The sequence below is a fragment of the Hyla sarda genome, chromosome 1, assembly GCF_029499605.1.
Source record: "Hyla sarda isolate aHylSar1 chromosome 1, aHylSar1.hap1, whole genome shotgun sequence".
Classification (NCBI taxonomy): domain Eukaryota; kingdom Metazoa; phylum Chordata; class Amphibia; order Anura; family Hylidae; genus Hyla; species Hyla sarda.
In genome coordinates, this window is record NC_079189.1 from 558996749 (window position 1) to 559024222 (window position 27474).

The window sequence follows — 27474 nt, forward strand, 5'->3', positions numbered from 1 at the left end:
CCCAGCATGTCCAGACCGGTTTGGCTGTCTGTGCATGCTGAGAGTTGTAGTTTTGCAACAACTAGAGACACTCTGGTTGGAAAACACTGCTATTGTACCATACAACACTGCATAAAAGAGGTATTCTCCCTACAACTACAACTCACAGCATGCCCAGACAGCCAAAGGCTTTTTCAACAGCTGGGAGAACCCTGGTTGAGAAACACTGCATTACAGTCTGGTCCCATAGACTTCTAGAAATACTGTATTACGGCTCTATACAACAGGTTAGAAAGAGCCCTAATACACCCATATGTAGCTATTTATTAGCTCAATAGTCCTTGTTATTAGGTTACAGTAGAATAACTGCTAGTGTTGCTCGCCCCCTGGTGGAATTCCTGATAACCAGCAGGGTGAGCAGAAAGAAATTCATGGAAGTGTAGTTAGCTGATTGCAGCCGGACTCAGTTGGGGACCCATCTAAACTTATATCCTCCTTCATTTGTCCTTATGGTGAAGGCATTTCCCTGGGGAAAAGCGAGAGTCCGAATGGTGCAGTGGTCTTTGATAGAGGTCCTGAAGGTAACGTCTTCTTCTAAATCGGTGTTACTCAAGCTCACCGAGCTGTGACCTGTGGAGGTCTTCAGTCCTTGAAATGCTCCGCACATTTTGATGGTGGTGGTGACCTCACCCTGGCCCTCTACGGGGTCCTCAGAAAACAGTTTAGGACGCTTGGCTTCACTGTGGGCACTCCCCATAAGGGCGGCCTTGCACTTCTCGGAAATTTCCCTTAATATTTCATCCACCTGGTTACATTCCTGTTCGGTGGTCTGTGGATAGAACTCCTCTAAACTTCTTTTTACCGGAGGCCGGCTCAGTAAGCCTTCAGAAGAAAGGCTGGGATTATCCGCGGACCGCTGGCTCATCAGCTCCTGTGTAGAAAAGAACAAATATTTTAGTTTAAAGAAACAAGAACCACAATGCCTATGTTATCTACATTTTTTTTGTTCAGGTGATATCGGCCATTTTGGCTACAAGAGGTTTGCTGTATATCAGAGGTCAAGTGTCTCCAGTTCTGAGGCCCTCCAGAGAAGGTGGCATTCATATATAGAAAAGATATTAGCAGGAAGAAGCTTTGCACAATTTAGGTTTATGGTAATTTCAACAACTAAGTGTTTTTTAGTGGCCTTATTCTACTGTATATGCATTTTTAGAACACAGCATAATAAGGCTGGGCTCACACATAGTATATTTTGCTCAGTATTTTTAACAAAAAACAGGAGTGGAATCAACACACAAAAAAAAAAAGGTACAAATCTTTCCATTAGAGTTTTTCTCTGTGTCGACTCCATTTCTTATTTTGGATAAAAAATATGATGCAAAATATGTGAACGCAGCCTAAATCCTGCAAGTGTGGGTGTTGAGGTGCTTGGGTGTCTTTTCATTACAGGAATACCCAATCCTGGCTGTTTAACCTCTTAGATTCTGCAGTCTATAGTGTTCTAAGGGAAAGAGATGTCATCATGGAGTGCACCAATGGGTTGATATCGCAAGACAGGGGACAATGTAACACTTTTCCAATGTATTAGAGAAACAGAGGGTCACCTGTTAAAAGTACACTATTGGAATTTAAAAAAGTAGAAAAAAAATAGTTCAAGAAAGTATTTTGTAAAATAAAAGAAGTTACAAGCAAATAAATCCTAAAAGATGTTCACTTTGCAAATGTGTTTTTTTTTTTTTTTAAACTACATGCATGTTGATTGACCTGAATTATAAAATATTATATTATAATATATTATGTTATTATGTGACTTATCCCACAAGGTGAATTACTGTCTAAAAAAAATATATATATAAGACTCATTAAAATAAATAAATAAAATTCCACATCGTGAATACTGTCTAAAAAAAAATAAGTAAAAAAAAAATTGAATAACTTTTTTTTTTTTTTTTGCTGATTCCACTTCCCAAGAGGCAGAATAAAAAGCAATCCAAAGGCTAGCAATGAAAACTACAAACTACTTGTAATCCTTCAAAAAATAAGCGCTCAACCAGTTCCATGGATGGAAAACTAAAAATTGCATGCGTCTTGGAACGCGGCAATGCAAAATCATTTTTTTTAAGGGTTTTTTTAAATTATTTTTTTTTTAATTGAAAGCCGAGGTACGTGCTCTCAAATCACCCAAGTGCAAGTGTTCACACAAAAAAAAACGTGCACGAGGATGCGGTCTATCGCAAGCCCTTCTCCGAAAGGAGAGAGGCCCCCCAACAAACCAAACCCTTCGCCTCCGGGACAAAAGGCACCTGCAAGGTTCCAGGTACGATGTCCCTTTTCGCCGAAGCTACTCAGGGACCGAAAGTGTTCCCGGCAGACAACTAGGCGTTAACCAGGTTGTCACCAAGGAACCAGTAAAACCGGTTTGGCATCCTGCCGAAACAGGATGCCACGGGGTATAGCAGGGAGGTGAGGAACCTAATGGCCACACACCTCCCCTAGACCGGCAGGAGGGACACCCAGAAGGGCTACTGCACCCTACCAAATCCTAGTGGACAAACGAACACAAAAAGTGGACACAGTGACAAAAAAGAAAAGAAATAAGTGGATGTGCGCAGTGTGTAATACTGCCCGGACATCCGACCGGATCTATAAAAATTCCCGGATCCTTGCCGGAAGGCCGGGATACTAAGGGTGAGTGCCCAAAAGAGTGAGAGAAAAAGTGCGTGCTATGTGCTTTCATTCAAATGGGGTTGCCAATCCCAAGTGAATTCCGGCACCCTGGGGGTCACCACTCCCAGGGCGCTTGTGCACCTCGGCCTTCACTCTACCCGGACCATAAGGCCAGATCCAGCAGGGAACAGGTCTCATCGGGGATGACTGCTGTGCTATACAGCCATCCCTGGTACACCCATCCTGCCAACTAATAGGAAAACTAACAGGAAAGGTACTACACTTGATCTTAGCCAAAAGGCCGAGAAGCGATTTTTTTAAGTGTTCTGACGGTGTAAAAATAGTTTAAAAAAAAAAATTATATTATAATAAATATATATATATTCTGGGCATTCTGGGTAAGGGAATATGCAAAGCAGCTCATTACATCACCTTTTCAGGTAATGTTCCCTGGTATCAGCTTAGCTCCTGTTAAGGAATATAAAAAGCTGATCGGGATTTTATGCCAAGCCAGACTACTCCCCAAAAGGGAAGTTTCTACCCATCTGCAGACAGCTGTTTCGTGGTTTTTGCCTGCTCTCAGGCCTCTTACCCCAGCCAAGCCAGATCACCCTGCCCTGTACTGACGAGTGGCAAAATCCACGAAACAGCTGTCTGCAGATGGGTAGAAACTTCCCTTTTGGGGACTAGTCTGGCTTGGCATAAAATCACGATCAGCTTTTTATATTCCTTAACCCCTTAACTATGCAGGACTTAAATGTATGTCCTGGTGATGTGGTACTTAACGCACCAGGACATACATTTACGTCCTGAGCATAACTGCGGGCATCGGAGCGATGCCGGCCTCATGTGCGGCAGGTCCCGGCTGTGGATCCCAGCCAGGGACCAGCTGGTAATGGCGGACACCCGCGATCCCACGGATGTCCGCCATTAACCCCTCAGATGCCGTGATCAATACAGATCACGGCATCTGCAGCATTGCAGTCACTTAACAAGATGATCCGATCATCCTGCACGGCAGACGGAGGTCTCCTCACCTGCCTCCACAGCCTTCCGGGAGTCTTCTGCTCTGATCTGCCTTCCTGCAGACCAGAGCAGAAGATGACCGATAATGCTGATCAGTGATGTGTCCTATACATAGCACTGAACAGCATTAGCAATCGAATGGTTGCTATAAATAGTCCCCTATGGGGACTATAAGAGTGTAAAAATAAAAGTAAAAAAAAGTAAAAAAAAATTTGAAAAAACCCTCCCCCAATAAAAACGTAAATTGTCCCATTTTCCCTATTTTACCCCCAAAAAGTGTAAAAAAATTATTTTATATACATATTTGGTATCCCCACGTGCGTAAATATCCGTACTATTAAAATAAAATGTAAATAATACCGTACGGTGAACGGCGTGAACGTTAAAAAAAAAAAAGACCAAAATAGCTGCTTTTTTATAACATTTTATTCCCAAAAAAATTAATAAAAAATGTAATAAAAGTTTTGTATAAACAAATATGGTATTAATAAAAAGTACAGATCACGGCGCAAAAAATTAGCCCTCATACCACCGCTTATACGGAAAATTGAAAAAGTCATAGGTCTTCAAAATAGGGGGATTTTAAACGTATTGATTTGGTTAAAAAGTTTGCGATTTTTTTTTAAGTGCAACAGTAATAGAAAAGTGTATAATCATGGGTATCATTTTAATCGTATTGACCCAGAGAATAAAAAACAGATGTCATTTTTACCGTAAATTGTACGGCGTGAAAGCAAAACCTTCCAAAATTTGCAAAATTGCGGTTTTCTTTTTCATTTCCCCCCACAAATAGTATTTTTTTGGTTGCACCATACATTTTATGGTAAAGTGAGTGATGGCATTACAACGGACAACTGGTCGCGCAAAAAACAAGCCCTCATACTAGTCTGTGGATGAAAATATAAAAGAGTTATGATTTTTTGAAGGGGAGGAGGAAAAAACGAAAACGTAAAAATAAAATTCTCTTAGTCCTTAAGGTCCAAATGGGCTGAGTCCTTAAGGGGTTAACAGGAGCTAAGCTGATACCAGGGAACATTACCTTAAAAGGTGATGTAATGAGCTGCTTTGCATATTCCTATATATATTTTTTTCTTTTTTTTTTTTTTTTAATAGCGCTCTTATTGTACTAATAGACTTAGAAATAGGTAAGAAAAGTCAACTTAAAAAAAATAATAAAATACAACTTATCAAAAATAAAGTAAAAATAAAAATATATATATATATATATATATATATATATATATATATATATATATATATATATATATATATATATATATATATATATATATATACTGCCTGCAATTTGGCAATGTAACAACAGCAGAAAAAAAAGTTGCGTGGTCACTTAAGGGTTAACACAATACTGCACTCAAGCTCCCCCTGTTGGCAAATCATAATATTACAGCCTCCACTTACATCAAGCACAGACGCCAAATGCTTTGCCTGGTTCGCGAGTTCTTTGAGCTGAACGTTTTTCTCTTTCAGGCAGGCGATCTCCTCCTGCTTTTCATTCAGGCTCACATGCAGCTGAAAGGGGAAGAAAAAAAATACGATAATAAGCGAAATCCTTATACAAGGATCAGATTCCTTTATTCTTATTGTGACAATGGGCATGAACCATACCGCCACACATACCTGATTGTTCTGCACCAAGGCATCTCCCAGCGCCTTTTGGTTCTGATCTGCCATATCCCTCCAAAATTGCTCTGTGCTAGGAATCGGCTGCACGTTGATGGGCGTAAGTTGGGGTGCATGAATATGGGGGACCATGCATGGCTCGAATGCTGGCCCATCAGGGGGTAAGAGAAGGAAGTTTGCAGCACCCATTCCTGTTTGCATGTGAGCTGTCTGGTCTGAAAAAAAAAGAGTCGGACATTAGTTAAAAATATCCAGATAAAACAGCATAGTAGTATCTAGATCGGTGTTTTCCAACCAGTGTGCCTCCAGCTGCTGCAAAACCACAATTCCCAGCCTTCGGCTGTCCGGGCATGATGGGAGTTGTGGTTTTGCAACAGCTGGAGGCACACTGGTTGGAAAACACAAATCTAGGTTCTAAATTAATATCTTTTTGGAACGTGGGAGAACATACAAACTCCATGCAAATGTTGCCCCTTAAACCCAATACCCCAGTGCTACCACTGAGCCAAAAAAACATTATAAAACACAATAGATTGATCAATAGAACAAACATGATATTTAAATGCAGCACAATTCCATGTCTAGTGTCACTGTAGTTTTGCAACAGCTGTAGGCACACTGGTTGGGAAACATTAATCTAGATTGTATATTAATGCCTTTGGAGTGTGGGAGAACATACAAACTCCATGCAAATGTTAAAGGCTTCAAAAGATGCATGGGGGTCTATGGGCACCTCCACTTTTTAAACTCCCAAGCACTGTCTCAAAACCCTAGCACTTAAGCTAGGTTTCCACTTTTTTTTTTTTCTTCTTATACCTCAAGAAACGCCAAAGTTATAACCCACATGATGTTTTTCTTGGCATTTTTTCACTCCCATAGACTTCTATGGGAGGAAAACGCCAAGATTTTCCTTTAAAAAATGCCAGTCTCAACAAGAGGTCGTTTTTGAAAAACTGCCAAGGAGCCAAAAAATAGCTTAAAAACGACAAACGACAAAAGGATTAAGGAAAACTCAAACTGAAAAACGCCAAGTGGCTAACATCTGTCCGCAGCATTTTTTCACAAAAAAAAAAAACGCCATGCAGAATGGGCATTTTTATTAGCGTTTTTGCTAAAAAAAATAAAAATAAACTAGTGGAAACCTAACCTTAGTCTGCCTCTTATACAATAAGCATTAAAGATTTCACAAGTGTATGAACATTTAGAACAAGTAGAAAAAAATATAAGGGTATGTTTACACCCATACTGTAAATTTTCTGCAGAGTTGGTTAAGACGTGCAACAAACCACCAGTAATTCTGCAACTCAAACACTAAAACTGAAGCAAATCTGCAGCAAAACACCAGTAAATCCGCAACTAAAACTGAAGCAAATCTGCAGCAAATCTGAAACTAAACTGAGCAAATCCACAACATGAGAACATTTTTTTTTCTATAATAAAAGTAAGTGTACAAAAAAAAACTGAGTCTAAAGTAAAAATATAGTAAAATAAAAAGTGCTACTTTTTACATAACTGATTACTGTCTAAAAACTTTACTTATTGGAGACGATATATTCCATGTAGCGACAGAGAACTCACATTAGTGCTGGTGGTACTAAAACACATGTACCAGGAAACAAATACAAAAAGGCAGCACAAATAATTCAGATATATTCTTGGTCCAGCTCAATACCAGAACCTGGGTGCTTTAGGGTGCCAGTGGTAGCATTGAGGCACTATGCACTATTGTTGCCAAATATGAGCAGGTAGACATAAGTTCAACTAGTGCGGACCTGCAAGTCCAGGTTGAGTGCATATAAATACTATAATATGAGAATAATCCAATACAATCACTTACCGTCAATAAAGCTGTCCACGGCATCCCTGAATTCCTGCAGATCAAACTCCGGCTCACTCTGCAAGCAAGGTCCCTGCAACACATAAAGGGAAAACATGGGTCAGCACCCCCGGCGCCGTAGATGTAGAGGGGAAAAACAGGTGTCCCTGCAGGACGAAGCGAAGCCACAAACCTGGTATTCATAGCCATAGGTTGAAAAATGAACGTGACCAGTGTGTACTGCCATATCCAACATTGTGATTGTGGCCGATTCCCAAAAAAAAGTGGAGGGGAGGGGGGGGTAGATGGAGCAGACTGTAGTGTAACGTTCACTGATGCCAGGAGCAGGTGCACAGGAGGTAGGACAAGTCACCTATCCTGATCCTGTCAGTCTACGCTGTCCCTTTACACCTTACGGTGGCTCCTGATTGGCCGATGGTCGTCCAATCTCTACCCCTCACCCATCAACATTCCTCCAAGCTCTTCAGTGACAGATTAACCCAGGCTGCTTGCTTCAGTGTGCAGAGCCTCACCTCAGGGCACCGGGCAAATAAACTGCCTGGGGAGGCTTAGCATCCATACAATGCAAAACCTGGGCGACTCCCAAGTGCTGCACTGACCACATTCACTACAATGCACCTCATACGGAGAGTAACAGCGGATTAAAGTCTATTCACTGCAGGTTACTGGATTACCTGTGTACACTACACACCTATGGGCAGACAGTACCAATCGCCCTCAATAGGAATAGTGCATAATACTGTCTGCTGGGACATGCAGTTCTATGGCACCTGCAAAACTACATTTGTAAGTGTATATTAGAGGTCTGCAACATGTGGTGTGAAATGTTGTCTCAGCATGCTGGGACTAATAGTTAAAAAAATATCTAGATTAAACATAGTAGTATCTAGATCAGTGATTCCCAACCAGTGTGCCTCCAGCTGTTGCAAAACCACAACTCCCATCATGCCCGGACAGCCGAAGGCTGTCCGGGCATGATGGGAGTTGTGGTTTTGCAACAGCTGGAGGCACACTGGTTAGGAAGGAAACACTTAATCTAGATTCTAAATTAAAGGGGTACTGCGCTGGAAAACATTTTTTTTTTTTAATGAGGGGTACTCCGGTGGAAAAAATTTATTAATTATTATTTATTTCTTTTTTTCATATCAACTGGTGCAAGAAAGATATAACAGATTTGTAAATGACTTCTATTTAAAAATCTTAATCCTTCCAGAACTTATCAGTTGCTGTATGCTACAGAAGAAGTTCTTTTCTTTTTGAATTTGCTGTCTGACCACAGTGCTCTCTGCTGACACCTCTGTCCATATCAGGAACTGTCCAGAGCAGGAGTAAATCCCCATAGCAAACCTCTCCTGCTCTGGACAGTTCCTGACATGGACAGAGGTGTCAGCAGAGAGCAGTGTGGTCACACAGAAAAGAAATCCAAAAATAAAAGACTTTCCTCTGCAGTATACAGCAGCTGATAAGTACTGGAAGGAATAAGATTTTTTAATAGAAGTAATTTACAAATCTGTTTAACTTTCTGACCTCAGTTGATTTAAAAAAAAAATAAAAAGAAGTTTTCCACCGGAGTACCCCTTTAAAAAAAAAAAAAAAATCAGCGGAGTACCCCTTTAATATGTTTTTGGAGTGTGGGAAAACATACAAACTCCATGAAAATGTTGCAAAGCTCTCCTGCTCAGGACAGTTCCCGACATGGACAGAGGTGTCAGCAGAGAGCAGTGTGGTCACACAGAAAAGAAATCCAAAAAGAAAAGACTTTCCTCTGCAGTATACAGCAGCTGATAAGTACTGGAAGGATTAAGATTTTTTTAATAGAAGTAATTTACAAATCTGTTTAACTTTCTGGCATCAGTTGATTTGAAAAAAAAAAAAAAAAGTTTCCCACCGGAGTCCCCCTTTAAAAAAAAAATTTCAGCGGAGTACCCCTTTAATATGTTTTTGGAGTGTGGGAAAACATACAAACTCCATGCAAATGTTGCCCCCTGAACCCCTTGAACTGATTTTCTGCTGAAGAATAATCTGCATTCTAGAATTCAGAAATTAAAATCCATTTTTATGAAGTGACACAGAAAGTAAGAATAGGTAAAGGGACATTACTATGGGAAATGCATTTTAGAGCTCAGAGGGGGTCATAGTACTGAATGTGCCCCTGTGATCACCAGATCTCTACATCAGGGAGATCCCATTCACTGGATCCCCTCCCCATCTCCTTACAGGGTATGAGCACAGTGACATCCCCTGTGAACTGTTGGCATCCAGCACAATCTCCCTGAAGCCTGGCATCAAGGTATTACTAATAGGGATCATCCTGTAATATAGAAAGGCTGTTTTTGTCACCGTGCCACGGGGTCCCCGGTCTGCGCATTGTGTATGCTCTTGGCAGAAACACAAACAACTGAATTCTGGTAATAATCCTCCTCCAAATACACTACAAGTGCCAGCCATTATGAAAGTGGTGAAGCTGCCAATGTCTATATATAGAGCACAATATGTGTGTCACTTCTAGGTAGGTGCCACTCATAGTAATAATACACTGGGAGAGAACAGCAAATAATGAAAAGAAATGTGAAAAACCACATCCAAACGGTCATTTTATAGGCCAAGCACCAACATAGTAATAGGTCAAATAGTAAGATAGATTCATAGATGAGACAGACAGATAGAGATGAGGTACATAGATAGATAAACAGATCAATGATAATAGATAGATAGATATGAGATACACAGATATGAGAGAGAGAGAGAGATAGATAGATAGATAGATAGATAGATAGATAGATAGATAGATAGATAGATAGATAGATATGAGATAGATAGATAGATAGATAGATAGATATGAGATAGATAGATAGATAGATAGATATGAGATAGATAGATGATAGATATGAGATACACAGATATGAGAGAGATAGATAGATAGATAGATAGATATGAGATAGATAGATAGATATGAGATAGATAGATAGATAGATAGATAGTTAGATAGATAGATAGATAGATAGATAGATAGATATGAGATAGATAGATAGATAGATAGATATGAGATAGATAGATAATAGATAGATATGATATAGATAGATAGATAGATAGATATGAGATAGATAGATAATAGATAGATATGATATAGATAGATAGATATATAGATAGATATGAGATAGATAGATAGATAGATAGATGATAGATAGATAGATATGAGATAGATAGATAGATAGATAGATAGATAATAGATAGATATGAGATAGATATATATATATATATATATATATATATAGATAGATAGATAGATAGATAGATAGATATGAGATAGATAGATATGAGATAGATAGATAGATAATAGATAGATATGAGATAGATAGATAGATATGAGATAGATAGATAGGAGATAGATAGATATGAGATAGATATATAGATAGATAATAGATAGATATGAGATAGATAGATAGATAGATAGGAGATAGATAGATATGAGATAGATAGATAGATAAATATGAGATAGATAGATAGATAGATAGATATGAGATAGATAGATATGAGATAGATAGATAGATAGATATGAGATAGATAGATATGAGATAGATAGATAGATAGATAGATAGATATGAGTTAGATAGATAATGAGATAGATAGATATGAGATAGAGAGATAGATAGATAGATATGAGATAGATAGATAATGCGATAGATAGATATGAGATAGATAGATAGATAGATAGATAGATAGATATGAGATAGATAGATAGATAGATATGAGATAGATAGATTTAAGATGGATAGACATATAAAGCTAGATAGATAGATAGATAGATAAAGCTAGATAGATACATGATAGATAGATAGATAATAGATAGATATGATATAGATCTTGAAATGACTTTTTATATACTTTAATAATCTCCCATCCAGTATGTCAGTGGTTAGCTGTGTGTACATGGATTTGCAGTGTTTGCGGTACCTATTATAGCATTTGGCTGTGCATGGAGACGTTACATCCATTTGACCAGTGTGTAACTTGCATTAGTTTCTGTAGTAACATCAGTTTCCACAACAGAAAAACACAGGCTGCACAGAAATCCGGCTTTGGACTTTATACCTGATTCTAAATCTATCGGCCACTTTAACCGTGGACCATCCTATTCTTACCTTTAAATCCCAAATTGCACGTGAAACCCTTACACACTAAAAACATGTCCTGGCATGCTCGGAGATGTAGTTTTGCAACAGCTGGAGGCACACTGATTGGGAAAACTGCAGTAGAGCAGTGTTTTCCAAACTATGTGTCTACAGTTGTTGCAAAACTACAACTCCCAGCATACCCGGACAGCCAAAGGCTGTCCGGGCATGATGGGAGTTGTAATTTTGCAACAGCTGGAGGCACACTGGTTGGAAAACACTGCTGTAGAGTGACAGTGACAGTGATCAGATCCAAAGCAATTCAACACTGAGGGATCCCAGATCACCCATAGTGATTATCACTGCCATCAGATGCTGTTCATCTAAGTCCATATAAATACTGTTAAGCTCTTTTACAAGGTATCAACGGCTCCATTATTTGCTTTGACACTAAGTGTGTATTGTCACTTCAATTAGCTTTCCATGTGCCCCTCTGCTGTGCCTACAGTCATGTAAAAAAGACATCAATAGTGGAGGAAGCTTTGAAGTATATGGTGCCTTACCTGCTGCGTTACACTGCCCCTATCGGCGTCCTGCTGTATGACACTGTTACAGTCGGCTAAATCCTGCCAGTCAATAGCAGACAGCGCTGCAGGGCAAGAACAGAACACAAGAACAGAACACAAGAACAGGTCAGTCCTTACATGTCAAGTTCAGACACACAGCAGCAGCAAGTGCATTTCTATCAGCCTTGAGATATATATATATATATATATATATATATATATATATATATGTGTGTGTATGTATTGTATATAAATGTGTGTGTATATATATATATATATATATATATATATATATATATATACTGTATATATATTAACAAATATATATGTATAGTATATAAGTGTGTGTATATATATATATTAATAAGTGTGTGTGTGTGTATATATATATATATATATATATATATAAATATATATGTATAGTATATAAGTGTGTGTGTGTATGTATATATATATATATACACATACACAAATATATATATATATATATTTTAATATACATATATTTTGATTTTATATATATATATATATATATATATATATATATATATATATAATTATTATTATTATTTATTTATTTATTTTATACATACCTGCATCTACAGTGTTTGGAGACTGGTCCACATAGATAGTCACAGGGCCAGGGGGGTCCCCAAATATCCTCCTTGACACCTGCTTATTATAGAGACATATGCATTAGCTGGGATCACATGAATGGCCATACATCCACTATACAGAGTCTCCTACCTTCCTCTCTGGCTTCCTAGTGCCCCTGTTAGATATAGCAGCTATCCTGTTTGGACACAGCTTATCGAAGGCTTTCCTCCTGTTCTGCATGGTCCCAGGTTAGGGAGATTGGTGACAGCTCTAATGTTCAGATGGGAGATCATAAGTGACTTCGAGCAAATCTTTATAACTGTAGTATGATGTCTGCGCCCAATCACAGGATCAGGGGCCCCTCTGGTTACCAGGGTGAGGCGTCCCTAGCAGCAGGCAGCAGCACTCCGGAGCCCGCCAGTGCCCGGGCTGCAGGCAGCAGTTACACCAGTGAAAGTGGGGAGTGGACGTAATCACCTGGGACAATAGGGTGCAAAAAAGGCGCAGGGGCTGGTGACATGTAATTAGAGGGATTAGAGAGGTGACACCGGCTCCTGCCCCCGGCACTGAGGACTGTGCAGCAGCCACAATAGCAGAGCCCTGCAGAGCCAGACGTGGGGTTACTATGGCTGTCAGCTGCAGAGGGAGACTGAGCGCCAAATGGGACCTCACCTCTGCCTGTGGGGGACACTTTCTGTTAGGCTCCTGAATACAACATAGATGAGAGCCCATATAAGAGGCTTCCCCTGTGATGTACAGAACTGTGGTCTCCAAAGTGTGCACCTCCAGATGTTCCAAGACTACAACCCCCAGCATCTCCAAAGTGTGCACCTTCAGATGTAGCAAAACTACAACTCCCAGCATTTCCAAATTGGGAACCTCCAGATGTAGCAAAACTGCAACCCCCAGCATCAGCAAATTGTGAACCTTCAGATGTGGCAAAACAACTCCCAGCATTTCCATATTGTGAACCTTTAGATGTGGCAAAACAACAACTCCCAGCATCTCCAAATTGTGAACCTTCATATGTGGCAAAACAACAACTCCCAGCATTTCCATATTGTGAACCTTCATATGTGGCAAAACAACAACTCCCAGCATCTCCATATTGTGAACCTTCAGATGTGGCAAAACAACAACTCCCAGCATCTCCAAATTGTGCATCTTCAGATGTGGCAAAACAACAACTCCCAGCATCTCCATATTGTGAACCTTTAGATGTGACAAAACTACAGCTCCCAGCATTTCCATATTGTGAACCTTCAGATGTGGCAAAACAACAACTCCCAGCATCTCCATATTGTGAACCTTTAGATGTGGCAAAACAACAACTCCCAGCATCTCCATATTGTGAACCTTTAGATGTGGCAAAACTACAGCTCCCAGCATCTCCATATTGTGAACCTTTAGATGTGGCAAAACTACAGCTCCCAGCATCTCCATATTGTGAACCTTCAGATGTGGCAAAACAACAACTCCCAGCATCTCCATATAGTGAACCTTTAGATGTGGCAAAACAACAACTCCCAGCATCTCCATATTGTGAACCTTTAGATGTGGCAAAACAACAACTCCCAGCATCTCCATATTGTGAACCTTTAGATTTGGCAAAACAACAACTCCCAGCATCTCCATATTGTGAACCTTTAGATGTGACAAAACTACAGCTCCCAACATCTCCATATTGTGAACCTTTAGATGTGACAAAACTACAACTCCCAGCATCTCCATATTGTGAACCTTTAGATGTGACAAAACTACAGCTCCCAACATCTCCATATTGTGAACCTTTAGATGTGGCAAAACAACAACTCCCAGCATCTCCATATTGTGAACCTTTAGATGTGGCAAAACAACTCCCAGCATCTCCATATTGTGAACCTTTAGATGTGGCAAAACAACAACTCCCAGCATCTCCATATTGTGAACCTTTAGATGTGGCAAAACAACAACTCCCAGCATCTCCATATTGGCCCTGATTTACTATTGCAAACCCAAGATGTTTTGTCGGATTGTGCGCAAGAGTCTTGCGAGAAATTCTGTCTGCGACAGAATTTGTGCTAGAATTGATAAAACCCGACTTTTGTGAGAAAACCTGAAAAAGGGGCGCGGCCACAGTGAAAAGGGGCATGTTCCCGACATTTTCACAAAACCCTACATATTTACTAAGGTTTCCACAGAAAATGTGGTGGATTTGAGCTGAGGTAAACAAGACAGATCAGAGCATGTGTAACAAAAAAAAAAAAAAAAAAAAAAAAGTAGGGAAAAGTGGAAAATGTAGGGAAACCTTAGTAAATACCGTGGGAAAAAAATTGCAGGGAATTAAAACCCACAAAGAAACCTACACAACACTCTTAGTAAATAAGGGCCATTGTGAACCTTTAGATGTGGGAAAACTACAGCTCCCAGCATCTCCAAATTGTGGACCTTAAGATGTTGCAAAACTACAACTCCAAGCATGCTCGGACAACTGTTGGCTGTCCGGGCATGTTGGGAGTTGTAGTTTTGCAACAGCTGGATGTCTACAGTTTGGAGGCCACCGGTATGGAACGTGACTAGCACACTAGGTCTACAATCAGAATAATAAAAATTTTAAATAATAAAAATAATGACAGTAATAATATTAAACAATAGTAATGCTAATAATAATGCATAATGATACAAATAAAAAGAATAATAATACTACATAATAACAACAACAATATAATAATAGCTATAATAATAATACTACATAATAACAACAACAAAATAATAATAGCTATAATAATAATACTACAGAATAACAATCAAATAAAATAAATAATAACAATAAAATAAATAATGGTAATAATGATTATACCACATAATCCTAACAATAAAAATAATTAATAATGATCATAAATAGTAATAATAATAATAATAATAAATATTTTACTAAAAGGGACCAACAAGTTCCACAGAACTTAAGGGTGCGTTCACATGGAGTAATTCAAGAGGAATTTACTCGAGTAATTCCTCTTGAATTCTCCGCTCCAAATTAATGCACATCTCCTCTGCCCATTGACTTAATGTTATTTCTGCTGTCCTGTTCACACATCGGAAATTCTTCTAGCAGAATTCCAACGCTGAATTCCGTTACGCTTGAAGAAAGAGCATGTTCATTCTTCAAGTGGAATCCGCTAGTAGAAATCAATAGAAGTCAGTGGTTAAAAAAAAATTCCGCCGGACATCATTTTAGCGCATAAATCTGCGCGGAATTCGCGCAGAATTCATGCGGAAATGGCTGAAAAACCCCTCACCTCTTTCTCCCCGATTTTTACGAATTTCCCGCAAATTTTGCGCAAAAATAAAATTATTTTTTTCCGCCCGTAAATTTTTCGGCGTGAATTACTCTTGATTTACTCCGTGTGAACGCACCCTTACAATTTTGAGGGTACAAATAAGGACATAACAATAATACAACACCAATTATTAAAAGAAAAGGATTGAGGGTCCTGCTGGAGAGCTTGCAGTCTATAAGGGACGTATTTTATACAATGTAATTTTTGACAGTGATTGTACGGTGAGAAGAAAAATAAATAAATTAATTAATAAATTATCTTGTTTTGAAAACATTATGAATAACAAACAACACACTTTGTGGAGTTTTCACATCTTTTTTTTTTTTGGGCTAACAACACAAACCAGTTTTGTTTGTTTGCATATATATATATATATATATATATATATATATATATATATATATATATTAAATACACATTGGGTGGGATTTATCAAGCATTTAAAAAAAAAAGGAGATTTGGCACAGTGAGGCTGGGTCTCCACTGAGTTTTTTGCAGTGTTTTTTTTTTGTCCAAAAAAAAAAACGCCAGCAAAAACTCCAGAAAAACTGCCCTGCGTTCTTGGCTTTTTTTCTGGCGTTTTTTCTTGCGTTTTAGGCTTAAAGGGGTAGTCCAGTGGTGAAAAACTTATCCCCTATCCTAAGGATAGGGGATAAGTTTGAGATCGCGGGGGGTCCGACCGCTGGGGCCCCCTGCGATCTCTCTGTACGGGGCCCCGGCTCTCCGCCGAGATAGCGGGTGTCGACCCCCGCAGGAGGCGGCGGCCGACACGCCCCCTCAATACATCTCTATGGCAGAGCCGGAGATTGCCGAAGGCAGCGCTTCGGCTCTGCCATAGAGTTGTATTGAAGGGGCGTGTCGGCCGCTGCCTCGTGCGGAGGTCGACACGCCCCCTTCCAGCGGGCTGTCGGGGCTCCGTACAGGAGATCGCGGGGGGCCCCAGGGGTCGGACCCCCCGCGATCTGCAACTTATCCCCTATCCTTAGGATAGGGGATAAGTTGCTCACCACTGAATCACCACTGGACTACTCCTTTAATGTGGAAATAGCTTTTTTTTGCACTTTGGCATTTTTTTGGCACCCTTAGTTGGGTACCAAAAAAAAAAAAGGATGCTGTAGGAATGTAAAAAAAAGTATGTTTTTAATAATGTGTTTAATAAAGTGTATTTGTGTTTTTTTTTACTTTTTAACCTTAATTTTTTACATTTTTTAGGTAGTACTACTACTCCCATCATGGAACACACTGTTCCATGATAGGAGTAGTAGTACTTTGACTAACTGTCAGATCGCCCCGGCTGTCACATTTGTCAGCCGCGGTGATCCTCCTGTATACTGTATAGGCTGGCCGCTCTTCTCTGGTCCCCTGTACTGCCGTATAGTTACTAATATTCATATTTCCCGCTGAGATGTGATTGGCCAGAGGGTTCTAGCCAATCACAAATGTCGGGGAAATATGAATATTAGTACAGATACGGCAGGGACCTTAGAAGAGCGGCCGGCCGGCTGCATCTATACTTTAAACAGGATGATCGCAGCTGATGTCTAGAGTGACATCAGCTGTGATCATTGCTACTACTACTCCCAACATGGAGCACACTGTGCTCCATGATGGGAGCTGTAGTACTTTTACAAATCGCAACAGGTGTCAGAGGTGACGCTTGTTGCGATCTATTAATGCAGGTACTACAGCTCCCATCATGGAGCAGAGTGTGCTCCATGTTGGGAGTAGTAGTAGGCTGCAGCTAGGGACATATCACAGCGGGTCACTCCTGACACCCGCTGTGATCATCCAGTCTCCCTGAGACACTAAATAATTCATATTTCCCGCAGTGAACTGTGATTGGCTGAATGGTTTCTTTTTTTTTTTTTTTTTTTTTTTTTTTTTATCTAAAGCCGAGGAACGTGCTTTCGATTCACCCAAAGTGCAAGAAAAAGTGCAAACGTGTTACACTAAAAAAACGTGCACAAAGGATGCGGTCTATCGCAAGCCCTTCTCCGATAGGAGAGAGGCCCCCCAACAAACCTTACCCTTCGCCTCCGGACCAAAAGGTACCTGCGAGGTTCCAGGTTCGATGTCCCTTTTCGCCGAAGCTACTAGGGGACCACAAATGCTCCCGGCATCCCCCTTGGCGTCAGCCAAGGTATCTGCCCGCAGAGCCGATTACGGTAGGTACCCTGCCAAAGCAGGAGTACCCGGGGTGTTTGCAGGGAGGTGCGGAACCTAATGGCCACACACACCTCCCCTAGACCGCCAGGAGGGACACCCAGAAGGGCTACCGCATCCTGACAAATCCTGTGAACACACAACACGCAAAAAGTGACACAGTGAGACAAAAAAAGAAATAAATAAGTGAATGTGTGCAGATATACTGCCCGGACATCCGGCCGGATCTATAAAAATTTCTCTGATCCTAGCCAGAAGGCCGGGAATCAAGAGGTGAGTGCCACAAGGTGAAGAGATTATGGTGCCCGTGCTTCAACTTAGTGAGTCCATCCTCCCAGTGAGTTTCGGCACCTCAGGGTCACCACTCCCCGAGGCACAAAAGTACCTCAGCCAATCACAATCCCCTCTCACTGCAGGAAATATTAATTATTTAGTATCCGGCCAGAGTACAGTGCTGAGATGCCGAGCGCAGGAGATCTCCACATCTCAGGGAGAATGGATGATCGCAGCGGGTGTCAGGAGTGACCCGCTGTGATATGTCACTAGCTGAAGCCTATTACTACTGACACCTGTTGCGATCTGTAAAAGTACTACAGCTCCCATCATGGAGTACAGTGTGCTCCATGTTGGGAGTAGTAGTAGAAATGATCACAGCTGATGTCACTCTAGACATCAGCTGCGATCATCCTGTTTAAAGTATAGATGCAGCCGGCCGGCCGCTCTTCTAAGGTCCCTGCCATATATATGTCCTAATATTCATATTTCCCCGACAGTTGTGATGGGCTAGAACCCTCTGGCCAATCACATCTCAGCGGGAAATATGAATATTTGTAAATATACGGCAGTACAGGGGACCAGAGAAGAGCGGCCAGCCTATACAGTATACTGGAGGATCGCCGCGGCTGACAAATGTGACAGCCGGGGCGATCTGACAGTTAGTCAAAGTACTACTACTCCTATCATGGAACAGTGTGTTCCATGATGGGAGCAGTAGTACTACCTAAAAATGAATAAAAAAAAGTTAAAGACACTCACATACACTATATTTTTTATAATTGTCGGATACATTTTAGTGCCCTGCCCGCCCACATAAATTGCTTACTGTTTCAAAATTAAATAACATTTCTTTATAAAAAAAATATACATTTCGTTAGATACAATTTTTTCTAACACTAATGTATATTTTTATAAGTCCAAAAATTTTATAACCCCACATAGCATTTTTCTTTGCGTTTTTTCACTCCCATAGACTTCTATGGGGGAAAAACGCTACGTTTCTGCAAAAAAAAACGCCCGACCCTCAGCAAGCAGAGGTTTTTGAAATCCAGCGTTTTTGCCCAATGTCACTAAAAAACGCCAAAAGGATTTAAAAATGCCAAACTCAAAAACGCAAAGTGGATAAGGGGTTTTGCAGTTTCCTATAGACTTGCAGCTAACATCTGGCCGCAGCATTTTTTTGCAAAAAAAAACATCGCGGCAAAATGGGCGTTTATAGCAGCGTTTTTGCGAAAAATTACTCAGTGGAGACCCGGCCTGATGGTTTTGCAAGACTTTATGTCCTGAAGTGTTTTGTGGTTTTTTGCCAAATTTGATAGATTTTGAGGGGTATTTTTTTTACCCCATTATTTTGGCTGTAATTTTGTGCAGTTTTTGGTGCAGTTGTTTTTTGCGACAATGTTTTGTGCCAAACCAAATAGAATATTTTTTACAAAGTGATATTGGAAGGCGTGATTTCTGGCGATATCATGCAGTGGTCATGAATTTATGATTTGAGACTTTTCAGTTTGTCGCATATTTTGGCGCAACTATGCTTATTTAGGCGCAATTCTACACCAGTCTTGACATGCCTTAGAAACTGTCTGTGGACAGCATAATTAAAAAGTCACACATTTGTCGCACGTGTTAAAAAGTCGCACAAAAAGTCGCAGAGAAATGTGATCAGCACCAGATTTATCACATGACCTGCACCATGTAATACATTTGATGCAGGTACACAGTTCCCACCACATGAATTAATGGAGTAAAAAGTCGTGCACCTCCTTCCCTTTTCATGAATACCCCCCTTTACTATTTGCAATGATTGTGAATTTATCATTTTCTCCAAATGTCACAAATTTTGTGGTAAAGCGCTCCAAATGTCGCAAACCAATCCCAACGATCTTTCAACTTGCACAGAAACAAAAATCCTTCATATGCGCACGTGCACCAAATTTATTACACTGCGTGCAACCTTTGATAAATTTGGCGCATGTAAACATAACTTAAGCCTTATAAGTTCCTTTAAAATCATAAGGCTAAGTTTCTACTTTTTATTTAATTTTTTTGCAAAAATGCCACAGAAAAGCTAAATCTAGTGTATAAAATCTGCAGCAAAATATGCATCAAAATACACACAAGGGCTCTTTTACATGGGCAGATTTTATTGCAATTTCGCAACGTGTTTCCCGCTGCGAGTTTGAATGGGGACGGGCTCCCCAGATTTTCGGTAGCGGACTGTGGAAAATCACTGCACTGCACTGACTACAATGGGGTCTGTTGCGGATTTCTGCAGCGGATATTTTGCTACTGAAAATATGTTGCAGAGAGCCCGTCCCCATTTAAACTCGCAGTGGGAAACACGTTGCGAGTGTGCAATAATATCCTTCTGTGTGAGCAAGACTTAAGGGTAGGATCACACGTACCAGAAATGCTGCAAATTTTCCATATGTAAGTTCAACACCGAAAATCTGCAGCATTTAGAGTAGCAGGAAAAAAAACACCGAAAATCGGTCTGGATAATTGACCTGGCAAGTGACCTGTGCAGATTTGAAATATATATATATATATATATATATATATATATATATATATATATATAGATAGATATAGATATATATATATATATATATATATATATATATATATATATATATATGATGGCCGTCATGCCCCCTCCTATAGACATGAATGGAGGGGTCGTGGCGTGACGTCACGTCCCCAAAACCCGGAGGTTTCCGAAACTAGAGACGCAGTCCCCACATAGAATGCAGGTGCTGCAGGGAGATCCTTGGGGGGGGGGGAGGGATTGGGGTCCCAGCAGCGGGTCCCCTGGGATCAGACATCTTATCCCCTATCCTTTGGATAGAGGATAAAATGTTTTTGCCCGGAATACACCTTTAAGTAATGTAATAGACAGACCCCTATTTTTAATATTCAGGGACTCTATAGTAACAGGGACTGTTCCCCAGGACTGGCGCATGGCAAATGTGGTGCCAATATTTAAAAAGGGGTCAAAGGGTGACCCTGGGAATTATAGACCTGTTAGTTTAACCTCTGTTGTATGTAAATTGTTTGAGGGTTTTCTAAGAGATGCTATTTTGGAGTATCTAGATAAAAATAAATGTATGACTCCATATCAGCATGGCTTTATGAGGGATCGGTCCTGTCAAACTAATGTGATCAGCTTTTATGAGGAGGTGAGCTCCAGACTGGACCAGGGGAATCGCTGGATGTCGTATATATGGATTTTTCCAAAGCATTTGATACGATGCCACACAAAAGGTTGGTGCGTAAAATGAGAAGGATGGGGCTGGGGGAGAATGTGTGTAGGTGGGTCAGTAACTGGCTCAGTGATAGGAAACAGAGGGTGGTTATTAATGGTACTTATTCTGATTGGGTGACTGTTACTAGTGGGGTACCACAGGGGTACGTCTTGGGTCCTTTCCTATTTAATATATTCATTAATGACCTTGTAGAGGGGTTGAATAGTAAAGTAGCAATCATTGCAGATGATACTAATCTCTATAAAGCGGTAAACACTATAGAGGACAGCGCACTGTTACAAATGGATCTGGATAGGTTGGAGGTTTGGGCTGGGAAGTGGCAGATGAGGTTCAACATTGATAAATGTAAGGTAATGCACATGGGGAGGAAAAATCCGGGCTGGGATAATGTATTAAATGGGAGCACACTTGGGACGACTGACGTGGAAAAGGACTTAGGAGTCTTAGTTAACAGTAAATTTAGCTGTAGTGACCAGTGTCGGGCAGCTGCTGCCAAGGCTAATAAAATCATGGGGTGATTCAATAGGGGCATAGATGCCCACGACAAGGAAATAATTCTACCACTGTACAAATCACTAGTCAGACCACACATAGAATACTGTGTACAGTAATGGGCACCAGTGCACAAGAAAGATATAGTGGGGCTGGAGAGGGTTCAAAGACGGGCAACCAGAGTAATACGGGGAATGGGAGGACTACAGTACCCAGAAAGATTATCAGAATTAGGGTTATTTAGATTAGAAAAAAGAAGGCTTAGGGGAGACCTAATAACTATGTATAAATATATCAGGGGACAGTACAGAGATCTCTACCATGATCTATTTATACCCAGGACTGTATCTATAACAAGGGGGCATCCTCTACATTTAGAGGAAAGAAGGTTTCTGCACCAGCACAGACGGGGGTTCTTTACTGTAAGAGCAGTGAGACAGTGGAATTCTGTCCCGGAGTAGGTGGTCATGGTGAGCTCTGTAAAAGAATTTAAAAGGGGTCTGGAAGCATTTTTGGAGAGTAATAACATTGCTGGTTATGGATTATAGCTTTATAGGAACAGAACGTTGATCCAGGGATTTATTCTGATGACATATTTGGAGTCGGGAAGGAATTTTTACCTCTAGTATGAGAATTTTTTGCCTTCCTCTGGATCAACTCAGTAGGGACTCATTAGGGATATAGGTTGAACTTGATGGACTCTGGTCTTTTTTTGATCTTATGAACTATGTTATTATGTTAAATATACAAAAAAGAAATGATATGAGGCCACCTCCGTGTGGTGGATGGGGGGGGACACATTTTGATCAAAAAGTGCGCTAAGAGCCTCCATTTTTTGACAAAGAGTGCTGTTGCAACTGTCTTTTTTGTACATTTTGTATTTGCCACAGCAGCGGGCACCTGTGTACTAGGTTGTTGTGCTGGCTATTTTTCCTTTTGTTTTTACCTTGTAAGTTGGGGGGTGTGGCACCCTCTTTAGCCGTGCACCCCATCCCTCTCAGACTGGAGGTGGTTTAGTCAATGGCTAATCCAGCATGTCACAGTCAGAGGCTATATGCACAGCAGAGGTGAGTTATCATGTTAGGGTCCCATCCGATATGAGGCCACCTCCGCATGGTGGATGGGGGGACACATTTTGATCAAAAAGTGCGCTGAGAGCCTACATTTTATTATCTAGAGTGCTGTTGCAACTTTCTTTTTTGTACATTTTGTATTTGCCACAGCAGCGGGCACCTGTGTATTAGGTTGTTGTGCTGGCTATTTTTCCTTTTGTTTTTACTTTAAAATGTTAAATAGCATATAGTGGTGGGCCCTGTGATTTTTAGGGTTCAGTCGCTTTAGGTTATCCCTTGTTTCTACAGTGCTGAGTGTACTCTGTGATCATGGACAAGGAAGCCATATGGAATCTGGTTTCTCATATGATGTCAGTGCTCAGGACTACCCTCTATGATCAAGAGAGCCATGAATGGCAGTTTTCACTCTAGTAGACTCCGCACAACCATGTACTGTGTTTAGAATTGTACCATGAAACACTGTTACAGTTCTCCTGCAGTGACTGATGTCAGTAGATCAGTGGGATATTGTTGAAAACAACCCCTTTAAAGTGTACCTGTCACATGTCACGTTGATTGGTGAGGGCCTCAACCAATCAAAACTTTTGACATGTTTCTGATGTCAATTTTTTTAATGACAGGTACACTTTTACAACAACTCACAACACAACATGTGGTTTTGGGTCTCTGTAAGGTCCTGTTCACACCACAATTATAGTTACTGGACCTGTCGATGGGTGCCCAACATCGACTGTGCCCGATGGATCCTTATTGACTTGTAATGGTGTCTGACGGAACCTATTACTGCTGAAGCCTGCAAGAAACAATGTATGAAAATCTGCAAATGGTAGCTCTCTTCATGCCCATTATCACTTACTCTGGATCCTTAGAACAGTGTTTTACAAACATGGTGCCTCCAGCTGTTGCAAAACTACATCTTTCACCATGTTCTATACTTTAATATACTAAGCACATTTTCCCACTACTGTGACATCACTGTTTGCATATTGAGTCATCCCCACTGTAAGTTTTCTGTGGGTACTATCTATATGCTGTGACATCACTCTGTGCATTATCCCTACACTGTGACATCACTGTTTGCATATTGAGTCATCCCTACTGTAACATTTCTGTGGGTACTATCTATATGCTGTGACATCACTCTGTGCATTATATGCAGTGTAGGTGGAATTTATACAAGCGTTGTATGTTCTGAACTCTTTACTGAAGTTGGCCCCTATTCCAAATGTGTTACACCCCTAGTCATGTGTCCTGGTGATCGTAGACTGTATCGTCCCCTGTCCACCTCTAATACCGTACCTTATAACAATAACAACATTATTGATATGAATTAAAGAAGTATAATGTAAAAACGTATCCCTTATCCCAATCTTCGGCTCTCCCATAGAGCTATATGGAGGAGGCCTTGCGGCCCCTGCTTTGGGCGGGGGTCCTGACGCGCTGCTGTGAAGGAGAGCTGGGGATCCAAACAGGAGATGGCAGGGGGTCCCAGTGTTCGGACCCCCACAATCTAAAACTTATCCTCTATCCTTTGGATAGAGGATAAGATTTTTTTACATAATACTTCTCCTTTAATGTTATTATCGGTTGTCTGTGTTGTAGACTGTACATCAGTAATAGAGGGGTCTATGTTGTAAATTGTTGTCAGTAATGGGGGGGGGCTGTACTGTAGACTGTATATCAGTAATAGGGGGGGGGGGGCTGTGCTGTAAACTGTATATCAGCAATAGGGGGGACTGTGCTGTAGACTGTATATAGGTAATGGGGGGGACTGTGCTGTAGACTGTATATTAGTAATAGGGGGGCTGTGCTGTAGACTGTATATTAGTAATGGGGGGGCTGTGCTGTAGACTGTATATTAGTAATGGGGGGGGCTGTACTGTAGACTGTATATCAGTAATAGGGGGGCTGTGCTGTAAACTGTATATCAGCAATAGGGGGGGACTGTGCTGTACACTGTATATTAGTAATGGGGGGGCTGTGCTGTAGACTGTATATTAGTAATGGGGGGGCTGTGCTGTAGACGGTATATTAGTAATGGGGGGGGGCTGTACTGTAGACTGTATATCAGTAATAGGGGGGGGGGCTGTGCTGTAAACTGTATATCAGCAATAGGGGGGGACTGTGCTGTAGACTGTATATTAGTAATGGGGGGGCTGTGCTGTAGACTGTATATTAGTAATGGGAGGGCTGTGCTGTAGACGGTATATTAGTAATGGGGGGGCTGTGCTGTAGACTGTATATCAGTAATGGGGGGGCTGTGCTGTAGACTGTATATCAGTAATAGGGGGGACTGTGCTGTAGACTGTATATTAGTAATGGGGGGGCTGTGCTGTAGACTGTATATTAGTAATGGGGGGGGCTGTGCTGTAGACGGTATATTAGTAATGGGGGGGCTGTGCTGTAGACTGTATATTAGTAATGGGGGGGGGCTGTGCTGTAGACTGTATATTAGTAATGGGGGGGCTGTGCTGTAGACTGTATATCAGTAATAGGGGGGACTGTGCTGTAGACTGTATATTAGTAATGGGGGGGCTGTGCTGTAGACTGTATATCAGCAATAGGGGGGGACTGTGCTGTAGACTGTATATAAGCAATAGGGGGGGACTGTGCTGTAGACTGTATATTAGTAATGGGGGGGCCGTGCTGTAGACTGTATATTAGTAATGGGGGGGCTGTGCTGTAGACTGTATACTAGTAATGGGGGCTGTGCTGTAGACTGTATCAGTAATAGGGGGGGACTGTGCTGTAGACTGTATATTAGTAATGGGGGGGCTGTGCTGTAGACTGTATATCAGCAATAGGGGGGGGGGACTGTGCTGTAGACTGTATATCAGCAATAGGGGGGGACTGTGCTGTAGACTGTATATTAGTAATGGGGGGGCTGTGCTGTAGACTATATTAGTAATGGGGGGGCTGTGCTGTAGACTGTATATTAGTAATGGGGGGGCTGTGCTGTAGACTGTATATCAGTAATAGGGGGGACTGTGCTGTAGACTGTATATTAGTAATGGGGGGGCTGTGCTGTAGACTGTATATCAGCAATAGGGGGGACTGTGCTGTAGACTGTATATAAGCAATAGGGGGGGACTGTGCTGTAGACTGTATATTAGTAATGGGGGGGCTGTGCTGTAGACTGTATATTAGTAATGGGGGGGCTGTGCTGTAGACTGTATACTAGTAATGGGGGCTGTGCTGTAGACTGTATATCAGTAATAGAGGGGACTGTGCTGTAGACTGTATATTAGTAATGGGGGGGCTGTGCTGTAGACTGTATATCAGCAATAGGGGGGGGGACTGTGCTGTAGACTGTATATCAGCAATAGGGGGGGGGGGAGACTGTGCTGTAGACTGTATATTAGTAATGGGGGGGCTGTGCTGTAGACTATATTAGTAATGGGGGGGGGGCTGTGCTGTAGACTGTATTTTAGTAATGGGGGGACTGTGCTGTAGACTGTATATCAGCAATAGGGGGGACTGTGCTGTAGACTGTATATTAGTAATGGGGGGCTGTGCTGTAGACTGTATATTAGTAATGGGGGGGCTGTGCTGTAGACTGTATATTAGTAATGGGGGGCTGTGCTGTAGACTGTATATTAGTAATGGGGGGGGGGGATGTGCTGTAGACTGTATATTAGTAATGGGGGGCTGTACTGTAGACTGTATATTAGTAATGGGGGGGGCTGTGCTGTAGACTGTATATTAGTAATGGGGGGGCTGTGCTGTAGACTGTATATTAGTAATGGGGGGCTGTGCTGTAGACTGTATATTAGTAATGGGGGGGCTGTGCTGTAGACTGTATATTAGTAATGGGGGGGACTGTGCTGTAGACTGTATATTAGTAATGGGGGGGGCTGTGCTGTAGACTGTATATTAATAATGGGGGGGGGGCTGTGCTGTAGACTGTATATTAGTAATGGGGGGGGCTGTGCTGTAGACTGTATATTAGTAATGGGGGGCTGTGCTGTAGACTGCATATTAGTAATGGGGGGCTGTGCTGTAGACTGTATATTAGTAATGGGGGGCTGTGCTGTAGACTGTATATTAGTAATGGGGGGGGCTGTGCTGTAGACTGTACATTAGTAATGGGGGGGGCTGTGCTGTAGACTGTATATTAGTAATGGGGGGGCTGTGCTGTAGACTGTATATTAATAATGGGGGGGCTGTGCTGTAGACTGTATATTAGTAATGGGGGGCTGTGCTGTAGACTGTATATTAGTAATGGGGGGGGGGCTGTGCCGTTGACTGTTATGGAGTAATAATGGGGGGGGGGGGGTAATTTTGTGTTCTAAACAGTAATAGAGGGGGGTGGGTCTGAGTTGTAAACTGTATAACTGTAATAGCCCCCTCGCCCCCTATTACTATCAGTCTTCATCAGACCCCCCCTCCCCGCTATCACTGCCCATTAGTACTGACAGTTGGTCAGTTACAGCGGAGGCGTCATGGCTGCAGACTGTCG

The 27474-nt window shown here is 41.3% G+C and overlaps 1 protein-coding gene and 1 pseudogene across 4 annotated transcripts; both read right to left on the reverse strand.

Annotated features, from left to right (window-relative positions):
- Positions 1-84: 84 nt before the first annotated feature.
- On the reverse strand, positions 85-27474 carry MCIDAS (multiciliate differentiation and DNA synthesis associated cell cycle protein). Of its 4 annotated transcripts, none has more exons than XM_056542374.1 (9): positions 27432-27474; positions 23658-23808; positions 12576-12695; positions 12422-12500; positions 11826-11911; positions 7151-7223; positions 5311-5528; positions 5092-5202; positions 85-910 (listed from the first exon to the last, which is right to left on the reverse strand). In XM_056542374.1, exons 3-9 carry the CDS (start codon positions 12663-12665, stop codon positions 443-445), a joined length of 1125 nt encoding a protein of 374 aa, XP_056398349.1. In that variant the 5' UTR covers positions 12666-12695; positions 23658-23808; positions 27432-27474; the 3' UTR covers positions 85-442. The 4 variants fall into 4 exon arrangements, with proteins under 4 accessions (XP_056398349.1, XP_056398366.1, XP_056398375.1 ...); XM_056542391.1 differs by having other exon boundaries at positions 23722-23808; positions 27446-27465; XM_056542400.1 differs by having other exon boundaries at positions 23722-23808; positions 27432-27452.
- Positions 2838-2959, reverse strand: LOC130345136 (U2 spliceosomal RNA; annotated as a pseudogene).

Coding starts and splice junctions, on each gene's coding strand:
- MCIDAS (XM_056542374.1), bottom strand. CDS start 12,665: ATGCAGAACAGGAGGAAAGCCTTCGATAAGCTGTGTCCAAACAGGATA. Junction 11,912..12,421: donor TCCAAACACTGTAGATGCAG/GTATGTATAAAA, acceptor CTTGCCCTGCAG/CGCTGTCTGCTATTGACTGG. Junction 911..5,091: donor ATTTGGCGTCTGTGCTTGAT/GTAAGTGGAGGC, acceptor TTTTCTACACAG/GAGCTGATGAGCCAGCGGTC.